Genomic DNA, 17245 nt, shown 5'->3' on the forward strand with positions numbered 1-17245 from the left:
TATTGTTGCAGCAATTTATTGTGGTTTGTTGGCTTGTTGATGATTGTTTTTTGTCTTCACTGTGAAGATTAAGTACATTTTAAGGCCCTGGAATGACTCAAATCCAGGTGAGCTGAGGCAAAATGTATCTAAAAAGTAGAGGTTGCAGACCCTTGGTGTAAGGAGTTAAACGGTATGCTCAGTGCTGCTCAGTGTTCAGGGCAGGAGGAGCCAACCGTCCAACGGTGACTGCTAACGGTGACCAAACAGTTCAGCAAGTATGGCGAACCGAGCAGACCAGAGGACACTCTGTACCCGGTAAGCTCAGAGCTTTAAGTGTCACTTACTGACAAACAGAGAGATTGTCAACTTAAATGAGCCTCAAGTCTACATGCTAAGCGTTGTTGGTTATACTAGCGCTAGCTTCAGAAAGGTTCATGCTAGCGAGCTGAGGAGGCTAACGTTAGCTGGCATTAGCTTAATGAGTAACGTTTTAAAACAGAAGCAGTATGTTGAAATGTCTTGATCAGACAACTGCCAGCTCTTTGTCGGGGAGTTTTTTTTCTACAAGTATAGTGTGGTTGAGGTGTGTGAGAGTTTGAAGAGTAACATTTTGTTCACTTTCATCCTTCTTGGTCAAAGTTTACCGGTGTTGCCGGGTACCGTATTGCCTCATGTCTGTTTGCCTTCGTGGCTTTCTGTTGGCACGCGCTGTGGCTGTCTACTGCCTGACACTTACAGGGAAGTACCAATGCTGTAACACCGTTATACATTAGTCATTACACCACTTTTTTTTTTTTTTTTTTTTTTTTTTTTTTTTACCTCGTTGTCTCTATCGCTTGAAAATACCTGAATTAAATTTCCCTATGGCTGTGCTTCTTTATGACTTTATGGGATGATCAGGATGGGGCTCAAGCTGACGTGTGGATAAAATACAAAACATGTAAAAACATACATTCCATGAACACACACTTTTAAAATTATGCAGATGGAATCAGATCGACAGAGTTAAGATAAACAGAGCCTGAAAGCCCAGTGTTGAAATAGGCTATTTGAGCTTAACATCAATCCTAATAGGAATGAGTCCCTGACAAATGTCAGGGACTCATTCCTACTTTTAAAAAGCAGATTTCTGCATCAGTTGGTTAAACAAGCGGGTCATGGCCTAAATACTAGTCTTTAAACAAAGAGTGGTAAACAAATATGTGGCCTGAAGTAACACAGAAACAAGAGTCTCATGAAGTAATCACTCCAGAGGATGATGGAGGCTTATGAACTTTGTCTTGACATCCAACTTAACTTAAAACAGTTTAGCTTGCATCATCCATACTGTTAAGGGTTGTTTCAGAACTGTACAGGACCAAACATGCTCACCATAACTGTATGGTTGTTCCTCAGCTTACATAAGCTAAAAAATGTCCCTTTCTGTCCCTTTAACAGGTGAGATTTGCAGGCACAAACCTGTTCTTCCAGAATAGCTTGAGTTTGATAATATTTACTAAAGGCTCTTTTCTGCCCCCGGCTCTCAAGATAAGGATTGCAGACTTGCGACCATGCAAAGAAGAAGAAGAAAGGAGGAGACTGTCTGAGATAGGGATCTGTAACTCATGTGGGACTGAGGGCTGAGGGGACGTGAGGTTTAATGTGGAGTGCGTGCGAAAGGAGATCAACATGGTAGCTGCATGTCCAGGAGAGGAGAGGCGAAGGAAGGGTGAATAGTTGAATTCTTCAGTGAGGCTGTGTTCAGTAGTGACAATAAGGGCATTATTTGTTGGCAAAGAGTTTGCTAATTTGGTGTGTGTTTGTGGTGAGTGTGTGTGGGTGTTAATGAGCATCATATTTTATTCAAGGGCGTGTGAACTTGTTTAGAAATCATCTGAGGGGACAGAAATAATGTTCTTCATCTGTACGAGGTTTAAAACAGTGTTGTGCACTCCAGTGGTGATTTTCTCGAGAGTTTTTCTTCGTGCTGGTTTTTGTGTTTACCCTGATGTCTCTGAGAAAGTTGTCAGTGAGTCTGCAGCCGCGGCGTAACGGATGCAAACATCTTGTTGGTGTCGCTGCAATTTCTATTTTAGGTTTCTAAATGATGATGATTTATCTGCTTAATGACAAAGTGCTGCTTCAGTATCACCTAGTATCTGCCTTAGACCTGCCACAGGTGTGTTGCTCACTGACGCGATCCTGTTTGTTAGTTATTTTGCTCACTTTGAACTATGTTATGCTACAATCATGCATTTTGATCTTCAGCAATCATTTGAGACGGATAAGGTGGCTTCCTTCTTCAGGAAATTGCTTTCTGGACTGCAGGAAGATTGGTGTAACTGAATGTTAAAGAGAGAAACAGAACATGAAAGCATTGTATTTGTTAAACTACTATTGAAAAGTTTTGAGTCACATTTAATTTCTCCCAATGTATAAATGGAGGCAGGTTCAGCTCTCTGAAAACAGAACGGTGAACGGTCACCTTGGCAATGTTGCTCTCAAAATAAAAAACCTGACACTTCTTGTGTTTGACTCACCAGCCAGGACGCTTGTTGGCACAACAGTTATACATCAAACTCAGTTGTTGCCACTGTAACTCAAATCAAGAAAACTCCAATGCCCTTGACTGGTGTGAACAGAAAGACTTTTCAATCGAACATCATCTTTTACTGCGATCAGAAATCAAATGCCTGAAGGTGGATCTCAATTAGGGCTGAACAATTAATCGATTTTAAACTGACATCGCAATTTCATAGAATGCAATTTTTGAAATCGCAAAGGCTGCAATTAGAAAAAAAAAAGTTTCATGTACACAGACCTAGAGGGAATATAGTAACTTATAATATAAAACTTTATAAAAACCCTGTGGGCTACAAAGATCCATCCAGTAGATCGCAGAGCCATACCCCTTTGTCACTTTTTTCTGTATGGTTTCTTACTCTTACTGACAACTGGAGGTCAGTAAAATTTCACATTGTTCCCTTTTCAATTAAGAAATGCAAAAAAAAAAACTTGTTTAAATGCGAACAGTATCTTTTGTTGGTTAGTCATACTATAAAATGACTTAAAACTTGTGTAAAGTGAACAATGCAGAAGATTAACGTCCCCCCCCAAAAATCGTCTGCTAAATCGCAATCGCAATATTGGTCTAAAAAAATTGCAAATAGATTATTTTCCAAAATTGTTCAGCCCTAATCTCAATCAATCGGTGGACAACTTTGTTTCAGTAGTTCAATTCAAAAAGTTGGTAGATGTTCAGAAGACTGTCACTGAGACCCTTGACAAGGAGAATAAGTATTGAAGTTTATTTTTCTAAAGAAGCTTACCATCTCAGAGTGTGGTATCCAAGCATATTAATGGAAATTTGAGTGGAAGAAAAATGTGTATTAAAAAAACAAACAAAACAAAAACAAGCAACTAAGTGAACTGCAGGTTTGAGAGGATTGTTGAGCAAAAAGCCATTGAAGAGTTTGAGGGAACCTAAAAAGGAGTTGACTCAGGCTGGGGATTCGTACATCATGAGCATAGATACTGTACAAGAAATGGACGTCACCCATCTGTTTCTGATACAGAGTTTGAAGCTGATTGTCCGTGGTTAGGTCAGGCTTTGCGCCTCCTCACTAACATCTACAAGGCTCCCGCCTGTCAGTCAGCTAAGCTGTGCCTCTGATTGATTAATCTCATAATCCTGATATCTAGTGAGTTAGAAAATAAATTGAAATTAGCTTTTGAGTCTAAAGTCATTTTTAGTACCAGGCTGTAAACATGTTTATTTCTGCTGTGAAAATGCCGTTTTACTGTTGACCAGGAAATTTAAAGGCCCTTCATGCTTCCTTTATTCCATCCTTTCCTTATGGAGATGTTGATTAATCATTCCAGCTGGACTTGGCTCCTGCCCACACTGCCAAAAGTACCAAAATCTGGTAAAAAGAACCATGATGTTACTATGCTTGATGGTTGGAAAACTCACCCAGCATGTACCTGAAAGAGAGTATACAGGGTATTTCCAAGAGGAGTATAAAGCAGACAAGCTTAAAGTGAACAAGTTGGGTCCTATCACAAGGTTTAGGGCAGAAATTACCCCTACAGCAGTGTTTTTGTGCAGCAGAAGCCCAGAGCGCACACACCAAAGACCCCTCCCTGCTCCTCTGCTGGTTTCCTCTGCACTCAGACGGGACCATATTTTACTTGACCAAAAACACAAACAAACGGACTCCCACCAAAAACTCTATTGGTCTGCATTCACGCTTTATTTAGAGAATTTAAAGGACCCCCCACCAAGCATCGAGAACATACTATGAATACACATATTTTTACAAAAGCACATATTCCTGAGTTTTACTTTTTGAATTGAACTTCTGAAATAAATGAACTTTTTCACAGTATCCTATTTTATTGATGCACTGGCCTCTATTACTAGTTATCATGATAAAAATGTCAGCTCCCCAGAGAAGCTTCCTTAAATATTCAAATAGAATAAATCTGTGAACGTTCTTTGTTAATGTACCAGCTACACTCTGTAAAAAGAAAGTTTGGTGAAAATATCTGATGAGATTTTGGTTTCAACTAAGAAACTTTTCCATCACACATTGAGGTCTAAGCATTTCTACTCAGAGGAGCAGAGTTCTCCATTGGGAGGGATGGTAATCCACTCAGATCCTGTAATTTGACATTAACCTAAAGACCAAGCACATTACATTCAGTGCCGCCGTCCTCAGGATGTGGGACATGCCAGCAGCCTACTCAGTGCGAACATTAGAGGCTCTGCATGAACAGCACAACAAAGCTGTGCTGTGAACAAAGAACAATGAGAACAAGAGCCTTTTTTTACCCAACATGCTCTCTTCTCCCCACCAAGTTCAGCCTTTCATCCTCTTTGGCTATTGTGTCCTTTGTATTTCATTCAAACTATAGAAATACTCTGAATAAAATAAACAATGAGACAGAGTTATAAAAACAGAGACTGGATTCTCTTTCATCAGATTAAATTCCAGGTCACTTTCTGGACGCTCTGATGAACTTTACTCTGATTTGAAGATACAAAGACATGCTGTGATGAAGCATGATATTGTCTGCTGGTTGTACAGTTGGTAATGAAGTTAACTGTGTGTATTCATGTTTCACCTCATCTTCTGTCATTCCGTTCTTCTGATGTGTTTCTCTCTGCTCAATCCCAGGCTATAGCAGTCGTCAGCCTCAGTCCAAACCAGAAAGAGAGGATGATGACGATACTCCGATGACCTCCTTCAGTGTAGCCGTCCGAGGCCTTCCCCTGGCCTTGGCGTCCATGACCCAGGCCACCACCTCAGACTCACGCTTCCACCCTAAATGGCGAGCGATCACTGTGGCGACCTTGCTGGCATTAGTGCTCATGCTCTACCTGCACAGGACGGTAGGGGACAGAGACACGGTTCCAAGCAGGTACTACCGCAACAAGGCTCCCAGTTTTCAAATTGAGCTGGAGGGTGAGGACAAAACCTTCAGAGACTCTAACAGACGAACTGCTCAAAGTCCTTCCAGACTGAGTGGAAGAGAAAAACCTTACAATGACACTTACCCGTTAAGTCCGCCAGAGAAGACAAGTCACGGTATCCGCTACCGCATCGCTGTGATCGCTGACCTGGACACAGCCTCGAGGAGCTCCAAAGATCAGACGTGGATCAGTTATATGAAGAGAGGTTACCTGACTGTGTCAGACAGCGCAGACACTCTGCAGGTGCAGTGGGATGATGACACGGTCACGCTGGCGAGTCACCTGGCTGAGAAAGGACGAGGTGGAGGAATATTAACACACAGATCTGTCACCCATTCTGCCTCAGACTTGTGTTTGTGTTTGTGTTAATCGTGCTGACTTTCTGTCTGCAGGTATGGAGCTGTCTGAGCTGGTGGTGTTCAACGGTCATCTGTACAGCGTGGACGACCGGACAGGTGTTGTGTACAGAATTGAGGGCAGCCAGGCTGTCCCCTGGGTAATCTTACCTGATGGGGATGGCTCTGTCTCAAAAGGTTTGTCATTTGTCGATCCAGACTTCTTAAATACTCTGTTTCACTTCCACAACCTAATTTCTGCTTGATTTTAACTAATGCAACAATTTTACCAGGTCATTCCAAGTTTCCATTTTCAATTTATGGCAAAGATCAGTCGAAAAAGATCTGCAGCACAAAACTACCACTGTCTGTGACTCTTGAGACTCAAATATTCTTCATGTTTCTGTGTGAAGGATTCAAGGCAGAGTGGCTGGCAGTGAAGGATGAGCACCTATATGTCGGCGGGCTGGGAAAAGAGTGGACCACAACCTCTGGGGTAGTGGTCAACAACTACCCAGAGTGGGTGAAAGTTGTGGGTTATCATGGTGACGTGGAGCATGAGAACTGGGTGCCACACTACAACGCCCTGAGGAGCGCCACAGGCATTGAACCACCAGGTTGGGATGATTCAGTTCGTTGGGTCTAAACACTGTCCATGAGGCTGCTGATGTCACATATAGAAAACTCAGAACAATTCTTCCTTAAAGGGATCGTTCGGATTTTTTTACATGAACCTGTATGGCATCCTTATCTGTAGTAACGTGCATCAGCGCTGTCTTACCCCTGTCAGCGTCCTGTGACCCGAGATCTGGTGCGGTTTTGGTCCAGACGAAAGAAGTCTGGCAACATGGCTGGGGTCACAAAAATGAAGCGTTTTTCCTCCCAAAACAATTTGTGTTCAAAAGAGTGATACATTTTCATCACAAAACTGCAAACCGGAAAAAAGTCAGACTCCATTATCCCTTGGCACTACTTTCTGGTGTGTATCACTGCGCCATGCGGTGCATCCAGCTGCCCGGCGCGCATTGTCAACATCATTACAACTTTAAAAAGTTAACAATAACATGTCTGACTACGACCCTGATGAAGATGACATTACATTTAGCACAGAGCCAAGGGGATTTATTTATGAAGCCGAATATACTGATGCTGAAATTCGTCAGATAGAGTTAGAAAACAATACAATTGAAGAAAAACAATTAATATGCCACACAGTGTAGATGTATGCAAGTTCCTGTGCTTCATAGCTCTTCTGTGTTCCATGTGCAGCCACAGCGAGTGTGTGTGACTTATGTTTATCAATAATACTGTATGTGCCACTGGCTGGTTCTTTAAAGTTGTGTTTAAATAAGTACTGAAGTTTTTGAATAAATGAAAAATTGTGTTTATTAATTGTATTTTCAATATCACTTAAAATAATCTGGATTCTTATTTTTACCATAATCGCCCAGCCCTAATATCCCCTTGGCTCTGCGCTAAATGTAATGTCATCTTCATCAGGGTCTTAGTCAGACATGTTATTGTTAACTTTTGTAACAGAAAGTAGTGCCAAGTGATAATGGAGTCTGACTTTTTTCCGGTTTGCAGTTTTGTGTTGCAAGTTTATTGCTCTTTTGAAAACAAATTGTTTTGAGAGGAAAAAAGCTTTATTTTCGTGACCCCAGCCATGTTGCCGGACTACTTTCATCTGGACCAAAACCGAACCAGATCTTGGGTCACAGGACGCTGACAGGGGTAAGACAGCGCTGATGTACATAACTATAGATGAGGATGCCATACAGGTTCATGTCAAAAAACCTGAACTATCCCTTTAATCCTTTTCAGTGTTTGGTGGTTTTGTCAGCACATGGCATGGTTATAGTTTTTCTGTTACCTTATCCAGTTTAAGCTGTGAAAAATGTTCCTGATGTTCTGTTTATGTTTGTTTGTAGCACAATAATAACTTTCCTACAGTGCCCGTATTTACTATGTCACCAGTAAGTAATGTCTCCTTTTTTCAACTCCTTGTTCCAAAGGTTACCTCATCCATGAATCAGCAGCGTGGAGCGAACGTCTCCAGCGATGGTTCTTCCTCCCTCGCCGTGCTAGCCACGAGCACTACGATGAGACAGCAGATGAGCGGCGTGCCACCAACCTCCTCCTGTCCTGCCCTGCAGACTTCAGCCACATCACAGTGCGCCATGTTGGGCCGCTCAACCCCACCCACGGCTTCTCCTCCTTCAAATTTGTCCCAGACACGGACGATCAGATAATTGTTGCTCTCAAATCTGAGGAGGACGCGGGAAAAATTGCTACATACATTATCGCTTTTACGCTTGACGGTCGGGTGCTGATGCCCGAGACGAAGATAGGAGATGTGAAGTATGAAGGGTTTGAGTTTATTTAAAGAAACAAGGCTGACAAAGCACATTTACACCTCCAACAAGGCTGTAAGAAGTGCTGATTACTACATTCCCCTTCATTCCTACTGTGCAATAATACAAGCAACCCAAAGTTAAACTTTCATGATTACCTAGTCTAATTACTGAGAGGAGGAGGAGATGGAAGCAGGGGAGGAGGAACATCTAATCACTTAACACCAGCAAATTGACCAAATGAGTGTGGGTGTGACGAGTGTGTCTAATTTTTCACACTCACTGGTCACATGGGTATGATCCGTCAACAGCAGGTGAGTTTATAATTACTTTAAAAGATAAACCACATCTTTCAGTGCTTATAAAAACACTTAACTGAAACATGAACTATATATGCACTAATGATCTTCAAAAGGAGTGTTTGTAAAAACTATTACAAATAATCATCTGTTGTTCATCAGGGGAGTTTTTATATATGCAGGGTTGTTTTGTAAGCCTGAAACTTCAGGTTGTCTGACGGTGTTTATGAACTGTATCTGTTACCTCACACACTTTGCTGTGTAGACTCACAGGAAATGAAACACTTACAGCATCACTTGATGTTTTTTTTCCACAAGATAAGGAATGACTGACACCGACAGACAAACCCAGCTCCAGACCGAGTTAATGAATCAGACCTCGGTGATCCAGCTAGGTTCAAAGGGAGCCAGCTTCATTATGCTAAACCTCCAGGTGATGTGGATCTCCTCCCCTGCAGTCAGACTCTGCTGGTCAGACACTCAGGGTTACAAAGTGTGACACGTTTAAACATTGTTTAAAAAATAGTAAAGAACTTCCTTTAATACTTGAACTAAATATCTAATTTCTTTCTGTTTGCCTCGCCTGTCAGTAAACTGATTAGCAGATTTTATTAATGGACTGAGTTTGTTTATTTCATGCATATCAACTCCTGCCTCATTAACTACTTGTTTCCAGTTTTCTCTGTGCAAATGTATTTAATAAAACTGAACAGTGTTCATCTGTTTCCCTCGTTCAAAAAGATGTTTAACTGGAGATTAAACTATTCAAATATTGATTTGTACCCTCTCTTGAATTCAAATAAAACATCCACTTGTTGAATGTTTGATCTAGTTTTGTATAATGTGTTCTCTCAACCACTCAGTGGAGTACAATGCAACAAGTCACAAATGTTGGCTCGTCCACACATTTTTATTTTTGTGCAGGGATTTAACATCTTAAAGTAAAAAAATAATCAATGCATTAAAAAACATCATCTCTACAAGATCAGTAGTTCCTCTTTAACACACGCCCCTAACTCTGTGTGACTTTTCATAAAGCAGCTCCTTAATTAGGCATGGAAGACATGGACAAATGTGATTGTAACTAATTTGACTGTAATCACTGTATGAGTTGATTGAAACTGGGTTGAAGTGGGTCACGCTGCAGAGACAGCAGCTTTTCAAACAGCTGTACCACAGCATCAGAACAGCAACACAAACCTCAGATACCTCAGATAAACCTTGATCAATCTTTTTCACAGACTCGTTCCCATGGCAATGATGTCTTGGGGTAAACCAGACGTCTTTATAGGTGTGAAGGAGCCCAGTGTGGTGTAAAAGTGAATCATCCTTTGATCGCTCTCCCTCAGCTCACAGAAAGCTCCTCTGGAACCTAAAAGTAAGGGGAAAGGGATTTTTTAGTTTGTTTATTGATTCATATATTTTATGACAGTCTGGAAAAGAGTTTATCATTTCAAACATTCCCAAAGCAGCCTCAGCCAACTGATAAACTGCTGAGCTTCTGTCGTAGTAAACACTGAACATCGCCTCCTTGTGGAGAAAATGCAGCCTATTAAACCTCAGTGTGTGAATTAGTTGTAGGTCAGCTCCGTGAGGCCTCTCTAAGAATTATCTTTGGCGTCTCCACCTACCGCTGCTCCTGATAGAGGACAACAATCGACCAATCATCCGCTCAGCTGGAGAGGGATCAGTGACCCGGGGCAGCACTTCTACGGTGAGCAGGGAGGGGAAGTCCTTCAACACAGAGTCGCTTACAGCCCTCTAGAGGAGAGAAAAAAGAATACAATACTTAACACTAAATCTTATACTTCATGATACATTCAGGAAACAGATCAGACGTCTGGTCACCTGAATCTTTGCTGCAGCTGGTTTGGCATCAGTCAGAGCCAGAGCATAACCACATATGCCGATATCATCCTCCAGGACAAGAGCACACTGAGGGGATGGGGAGATCTCACCTGCTGACAGGCTGCAGAGATGCACAGAGGATCATAAGAGAGAGGTGATGTTGGTATGAATCCACTACAACGGAGAAATCAAACTGCTCACCTGTCACACATCAGAGGAGGTTGCACCATCTGAGGTCCCTGCATCTCGCTGAAAATCTTCTGCACCTCCACCTGTGACAGAAACACAACCGGTGTAACAACTGCTAAGTTATTAACTAGTCTCAGGATCTTGCATCTTCACCTTGTCATCAGGGCAGTAAGGTCGTATGGTGTAAACTGCTGTCATGGGAGGATGTCTGAACAGGTCTCTGTTTCCGTGACCGGGCAACATTCTCTGCAGGAGCAGAATTACAGGACACTCAGATTCAGTAAGAGAGTTTAAGAAGGGACCATCTCATGATGTAGTCCAGTTACAATTAAAAAATGTAACCCTAAACACAGCATTAATATGGTATATAATAAAAACACGATTAACACTCAAACATCCTTCACTGTCTTTAGACGCTGTTTGGATTACCTGGAACTCCCCAGAAAGGCCTCCTCTGAACATCCAGGGCTCTGGATCCCTGGTTATGACCTGGGCTGAGGGCCGCCCCCGTCCCCCTAAAGAGAGGGAAAAAACATTAAATTCACAGTTTAACAAGATTCTTATTCATTAACAGGCATTTCTCAAAGTCGTTTTAAGTTTTTAATGTAACATGTCAGCCTATGTAGATCTAATCCAAACAACAGTTGCACTTAAAGTTATTCAACTCTCATTGCAGTCAGGTTTATTAGATAAATTTACAAACTTTAAGCTGTTCAAAAAAGAAAAAAAAAAAAAAAAAAAAAGAAATAGCCCAACACAACTATTTCCTCTTAATGACAGCAGCTTAGAAATTATTGTTTCTAGTATTTAGAGCACACTTTTACTTTTTGAATCTTTTGCAAATGTGATGTTTAGACAGACATCCGCTCCTTGCAGTGTTACATAGGAAACTAAACCAATGACCTCCAGTTCACCAATACCTGTGAGTTTGCAAGAGGCATTGCACCATTTTCAATGGGGGGGTTCCATTTAAGAGAGTGTGATGGCTAATCTGTTCCAGGACCTAGATCTTTGTCTTGTTAGAAGGTCCAACAACCTCCAAGTTTCAGCTTTCTCTCAGATGGCATAACATCTTCTCCAAGGATTTCCTGGTACTTGACTGTGTCCATCCTGCATTCCACATGTTGCAGGTTTCCAGTGCCACAGAAAGAAAAGCAGCCCCAGAGCATCACTGAGCCACCGCCATGCTTCACTGCAGGCAGGGTGTTCTTTTCAATCTTTGCTTTATTCTTATTTATTCAGACATCCATAAGATCCAATTCCAGTTATGTTTGTGGGAGATGGAGACCTTCAGTGTTTAGTTTAGTTTAGTTTCCTGATCAGACTAAAAAACTCAGAGCCTGCTGCTACTAAGTCCAGCTGCAGATCATTTGTGGTGACTCAGGAGTCTTTAGACCACCTCTCACCTGGAATCTTGTGTCAGTGGTTGATAGCTTCCTCTTAATGCTACATCCAGGTAGTCACTGTACTTCTATCTTTAAATGTACAAACTATGCTTCCAGCTGTATCCTTGGGAACATTTGATATCACTTTGTATCCATATTCTTGTTTGATCAGCAGTGAAATATTGTCTGAACTCTCTCGACAATTCTCCTGACTCGCCCATTGAATTGAATTGATTTTTATTTCGGTCATGTCGACACACATATACAACATCACACATTGTCAATAGATGATCACATTGTACATGTCCGAAAGGGAAGACGGGAGAAGAAGAGCTTATCTAGTCCCGTCCCTGTTTACTCAATATTTAGTCTCCTCTTTTTCACATGTCATCAGAGTAATATAAATTTTGATTCCATTTACAGAACTTTGGCGTAATTATTTATTGTCTTTTAGTGTCCATATTTGATTTTTGATGTCCAATTCTGTTTTGTTTTTTTTTTGCGTGAGGCATTGTCTTTTAGTGTCCATAGTTGATCTTTAATGTCCAATTTTGTTGTCATGTAAGGCATTGTCTTTTTGTGTCCATAGTTGATTTTAAATACCCAATCCTGTTTTCCACGTACGGCCTGATTCGTGGGTCTTTCAATTTTGTTCCTGTTGATGTAATTAAATAATAATAAGATGGTAAATAATTCTGATATGCAGCTCACAAAGCCCTTGGTTTGATGAGCGATTTTTTCAGTGGGTTGAACAATTCTGAGACTGCGACAGTCAATGAAAGAGAGATTTTCTTATCTTTTTTTTTTACCACACTACAGGAGCTTTTTCCTTTAGAAGCAACAAGTCTTATTTTTAGTCATTATGCATCAGCTCTTATGATCCCTCACCGAGGTTTTTGATGTAGGATCGGGCCAGGCCAACCCCGCTCTTGATGTCACAGATGTAGTTGTAGAGGTCGTACAGAATGCTGCGGTTGGGGGCGTTGGACAGGCGATTGAACATCTGCACCACTGCCTCACACATGTCATCAAACTGCTGCGCTCTTGAGCACCACTCTCCTGTCTAAAAACAAAAGAGAACAGTTTTCCTAAATACAGCTCATTCATTCCATCGTTACCTGTTTCTGTATGAAAGAAAACATAGAACCACCTGATCTGCCCCTGCAGTGGCAGCAACACTGTTGTTCTTGAGCCAGTCCAGCTCCTGCAGCATGTTCTTGGCTGTTTGCCCGTGTTCGTACGGCAGGTAGAAGAGATCTGACAGTAGCTTCAGATCCTCCAGGGTCAGAGGTTCTGCTGTGTACAGGGGATTATCTCCTGGACCAGGCACATAAGAACCCTCTCCCATGTCTGTCTGCATGGGCTCCTCGTCTGACAACTCTTTCTTTAGACGCGCCTTAAGACAAGGACCTTCAGGGAGTCAGAGAATGAAGTGTCTTAATGTTTGACCCACTTGTTGGCATTTTGTCTATAAAATTCACACATAGACTTCTGTAACTTTACCTCCAGGCTGATCAGTGTTCAAAAACTCCTGCAGCCATTCAGTGAGGGCCAGGGTCAGAGCTTTCTGGGGGCTGTAGAACAAGTCCTCCTCCTCATCACCTGATGATGGAGGTCAGAGTCAGAAAACAGTTACTCTCTGACTCCTTTCAATGTAAATAGGCAGTCGTAAAACTTCTATCTTGAGTTGAAAAACTGCTTGTGACCTCAGAGTAAGGGCTAATATTAAACTGTTGCACAAACAGATCCTATCATGACGTGTAAACATTTATGTCTGAAGCTACAGAAGTGGTAAAATTTGATCACAAACAAACTTAGAAACTTGATATTTAAAGCCTGGGGTGCTTACCCATTTCCACATCTCTCTGTCCTCCCTCTGTGTTTGCTTTGCACCATGTAGCCAGTGTGTGGATGGCCACAAAGTTTGGGTGGAACTCACAGTTAGGGTTAGTGAGGACCCCCCTCAGTTTGGAAATCAGTTCAGTGGGACGATCCTGGGAGAAGCAGATCATGATGGTTTTGTAAAGATATCAGACTGGAGCATGTGGAAACTTACAAAATATCAAGAAAACAATCTTGTTTTAATGTACCTTGAAGGGTCCCAGGAAAAGTCTTTGGGGGTCATAGTCGTTTGCATGGATATTGTCCCAGATGACTGGGGGCCTCCTAAGAACAGACGTCACCTCTTCTATGGACTCAACAGAGATTTTGTTTGACACCACTTTGGGACCTGAAAGACAGAAACAAGAGAAAATTGTTGAATTATGGCACAGCACCTTAGAGAGGGGTTATTATGTTTCTTTGAGCTTCATTTTGTCTCTCTGGCACCTCCGTAGTAGAGTAACATGATTAACAACAAAACAAAAATCCTATTTTTCTCACACTGTCTCAGAAAACATTTGATTCAGCCTCGGTCGAAACACTTCTTTTAGCTGCTGTTACTTTGAGGCTTTCCACGACACAAATCCCCTTTCTCTGATTGGTCAGCTCCCTGGAGGCCTGTTGAGGTTAGAACTGTTGGAGACCTCAGTGTTTGAGGCCCACCCCTTCAAATGCCTCATCATTTCAGCACGTCTTGTGAAGATCTCAAGCAATATTTTTAGAAATTACTGATCGGAGTGGTTTAGATTCAGAGATTTTTACAAAATGTGAATGTGTAGTGGTTTAAAAATCTTCGTGTATTAAGTATGAACATCCGGCAACATTACTTTTGTCCATGTTCAAAGTATAGGAAAATGTAATATCCCCTTGTTAATCTTTATTTCAGAGTTAGAAAACAATACTAAAGAATCAGCAGGATCCTGATTTAGAGCAGCCTTACCTGTCCACAGAATATCAATCCCTGGCAACAGCCCCTCACCCACAGTGTTCAGGTAGGAGGACAGGGGCACTGTGGGAGTGCAGTACACAGCACAATAATCTGTCGGAACAAGGACAGAGGAAGTGTGTATGATTTAATAGAGACAGTTGATTTACTTTGGTTTGTTGTAGTGTCTCAAACCCACTACCTAACCTGTGGGACAGAAGAGGAAGGTCTCAGGTTCTCCCAGGTGCTGGTAGACTGCATTTGTGATGGACACCTGAGCGTGGGCGAAGGAGCTGAAGGCCTGCTTATCAGCCGCACACATCTCCCTCTCAATGTCATCAAAGAGCAAAGAGAAGGACCTACAACCAAACTCCTTCACCTGAGAGAAGAAAGGAAGCTTGAGGACTATGGATCCAGGCAGAGAATTTATTCTTTGTTTGCAAATATTAAACTTAAAAATGGTTGCAGTTTTACATACACTTAATGCAAACAGATTGCAAGATTATTTGTCCAGAGGTTAAAAATGTCACATCACCCTTTTATATAATCAATCACCTGCCTGTCGACCTACCTAAAGAAAATGCTTATCTGAAATATCTCTTGTGCCCCACCCTTAATGTTCACACACAAAGTCCTACCTGATCTAGCTTTCTCTTCAAGGCGGCAACCTCTTTGGGGTTGGAAAAGGTAATGTCCAGGCCAGGGGAGATAGCATAGATGAAGTCCACATTGTGTTGTTTGGCTGCTGATATCAAGGCGATGAGTTGCTCTGGGCAGATAAGAAGAGATGAGACATGTTTGAATTAAATGTTTAACAGGAAGACAGCAATGTACGAGTTCAATGTTTGGATTGATAGTCATTAGAAATGCTAACCTATCACCAGCTCCAAACCACAATGGTTCCTTTAAATAATTAAAATAATTTTAACCACAGACTGACAACAGGGTCACTAAAGCAGTCAATGTTTTTTTTAATTTGCCCTGGAGTTTCAGGACACAATCTTTGCAAAGAAGATAGCTGAGGTCATACTATTGATAAGAAACCATGAGCCACCTCTAAGGTGAGGCTCCAAACTAGACAATTCATGATCTTTCTGAGGAGATAACTTTAACACAGATCGGCACTTTGTTATTTCACTGGTGTTACTGAAAAATATCTACAGTTTAACAGTGACCTCATCTCCAGAGTTTCGTTTGACCTTTGAACAGTTTTGGACTGTAAAACTCCTCAATATGTGTTTCTTTAACATCATCTAAAATTGCAGAAAAGTGGGGATAGGATTAAGCAAAGAAAAATAAAGGACAAAGGACAATGACACCACCTGATTGCAGCATTTGCAACACGAGAAGAACTATATTTACTTTTCAGCTTCTCTGACAGGTACATAGATTCTGGATCCTCTCCAGAATCTGTTTCAGGTCATGTGCATGTTTAGTTACTAGGTGTTTCCAGATCACCCTCAGATATGTAGGGGAGCAACTTACCTGCTTCCTCAGGTGAATACAGATCTCTCCAGTACATCCTGTGTTTGTAGTCGTCCTTGGGAGCATACAGGTATGAGTTCAAACCCCACTTCTGTTCTCTGTAACACACCAGATATTAGCAAGCAAGCCTATTTCTGTTAGTTGTACTACAAGGAGAAATACGAGTGTATGACTTTGTGATTTAAAGGAGTTTTTAAACAGAGAAAATGGAACAAGACATTGGCAAACACCAAATGATATCATATTATTTCATGTAGTAAGATATTTTTTGTTTACCAAAATCCTAACACGAGTATTTCGATCAAGTGCAATTTCATGAACACAGCCTTTTTTATATTCATACCAAAAGCATTAAGCATATTTGGCCACAAACCTTTTGAACAGCTCTGTTCTCTGCTCCATAGTCCACGGCCGCCCATAAAATCCTGCATCAAACAAAGGTCAAGTAAATCACAGCGAATCCCTCTCTGCAAAAGTGATCAAGTTACACATGATTGTATTATTCATTGCTACAATATTTGTATAGCTGACTCCTAATTTAGGATCTTACAAACGCTTAAGTCAACATTATAGTTAAAGTTATATGAAATTAGCTTTATTCACTGTACACTATGATCTGGTGGTCCAACCTGGGTCGTGGTCCCAGTCTGCTTACCTTCCACTACCCCGCTGATGAACCGTGTGGTCTGCGTCTTGGTACTCCCCGGGGTCGACATGGTTTATCGGTCGTTGAGTTGTCTTCTTGTCAGCCTGTGTTTACAGTCTTCTGGTGCACAAGTGGAAGCTCCTGCACTGACACTGCAATGATTCCTGCAGTACCTGTGTAAGCCAGCCTTTAATTTGATGAGCTTTTATTGCATCTTTCTCTCGCGCCTGCGCACAAGAGCGTGCACAACTTGATGACAAGATAGTCAAAAGTTGCAAATACTCTGGACGAATTAGAGAAGCTGCCCTGCTAACAGATGACAGATCACCTGAGGTGCATACCCACGTTGGTTGAACACGTCTGACTTCCGGGTTTACGTCTTAAAGGGCCAGCGAGTCCTTTGAGGAATTACAGTCTCTATAATAGGGATGCAGTGCAGTTTGTTGATCAGCATCAGTGGT

At 41.6% G+C, this 17245-nt stretch overlaps 2 protein-coding genes across 3 annotated transcripts; one reads left to right on the forward strand and one right to left on the reverse strand.

The window, feature by feature from the left end:
• The first annotated feature begins 170 nt into the window (after nucleotides 1-170).
• cant1b (calcium activated nucleotidase 1b) lies at nucleotides 171-9228 on the forward strand. 2 transcript variants are annotated; one of them, XM_074682302.1, is made up of 5 exons: nucleotides 171-297; nucleotides 5142-5738; nucleotides 5830-5970; nucleotides 6186-6389; nucleotides 7788-9228. In XM_074682302.1, the coding sequence occupies exons 2-5, from the start codon at nucleotides 5201-5203 to the stop codon at nucleotides 8156-8158; spliced, it is 1254 nt and encodes a 417-aa protein (XP_074538403.1). In that variant the 5' UTR covers nucleotides 171-297; nucleotides 5142-5200; the 3' UTR covers nucleotides 8159-9228. The 2 variants fall into 2 exon arrangements, with proteins under 2 accessions (XP_074538403.1, XP_074538393.1); XM_074682292.1 differs by lacking the exon at nucleotides 171-297 and adding an exon at nucleotides 1529-1690.
• Nucleotides 9229-9321: 93 nt separating this feature from the next.
• ogal (O-GlcNAcase like) lies at nucleotides 9322-17127 on the reverse strand. Its single transcript, XM_074689548.1, has 17 exons — nucleotides 16794-17127; nucleotides 16512-16563; nucleotides 16139-16236; nucleotides 15292-15422; nucleotides 14861-15032; nucleotides 14669-14767; nucleotides 13938-14077; nucleotides 13697-13841; nucleotides 13351-13449; nucleotides 12998-13257; nucleotides 12736-12910; nucleotides 10892-10977; nucleotides 10616-10708; nucleotides 10475-10545; nucleotides 10274-10394; nucleotides 10057-10186; nucleotides 9322-9797 (listed from the first exon to the last, which is right to left on the reverse strand). Exons 1-17 carry the CDS (start codon nucleotides 16852-16854, stop codon nucleotides 9661-9663), a joined length of 2070 nt encoding a protein of 689 aa, XP_074545649.1. The 5' UTR covers nucleotides 16855-17127; the 3' UTR covers nucleotides 9322-9660.
• Between the last annotated feature and the right edge of the window lie 118 nt (nucleotides 17128-17245).

Source organism: Halichoeres trimaculatus, unplaced genomic scaffold, assembly GCF_033239565.1.
Source record: "Halichoeres trimaculatus isolate MK-OKI-2021-1 unplaced genomic scaffold, fHalTri1.1 fHalTri1_scaffold_2, whole genome shotgun sequence".
Classification (NCBI taxonomy): Eukaryota; Metazoa; Chordata; class Actinopteri; order Labriformes; family Labridae; genus Halichoeres; species Halichoeres trimaculatus.

Bases quoted from the DNA above. Each gene is read 5' to 3' on its own strand.
- cant1b (XM_074682292.1), top strand. From the start codon at position 1,651: ATGGTAGCTGCATGTCCAGGAGAGGAGAGGCGAAGGAAGG. The intron at 5,739-5,829 runs GTGGAGGAATAT...TTCTGTCTGCAG, and splicing joins CCTGGCTGAGAAAGGACGAG to GTATGGAGCTGTCTGAGCTG. The intron at 5,971-6,185 runs GTTTGTCATTTG...TTCTGTGTGAAG, and splicing joins GGATGGCTCTGTCTCAAAAG to GATTCAAGGCAGAGTGGCTG.
- ogal (XM_074689548.1), bottom strand. From the start codon at position 16,854: ATGTCGACCCCGGGGAGTACCAAGACGCAGACCACACGGTTCATCAGC. The intron at 16,564-16,793 runs GTAAGCAGACTG...TGTTTGATGCAG, and splicing joins CATCAGCGGGGTAGTGGAAG to GATTTTATGGGCGGCCGTGG. The intron at 9,798-10,056 runs GTAGGTGGAGAC...CCTTACTTTTAG, and splicing joins GTCCTCTATCAGGAGCAGCG to GTTCCAGAGGAGCTTTCTGT.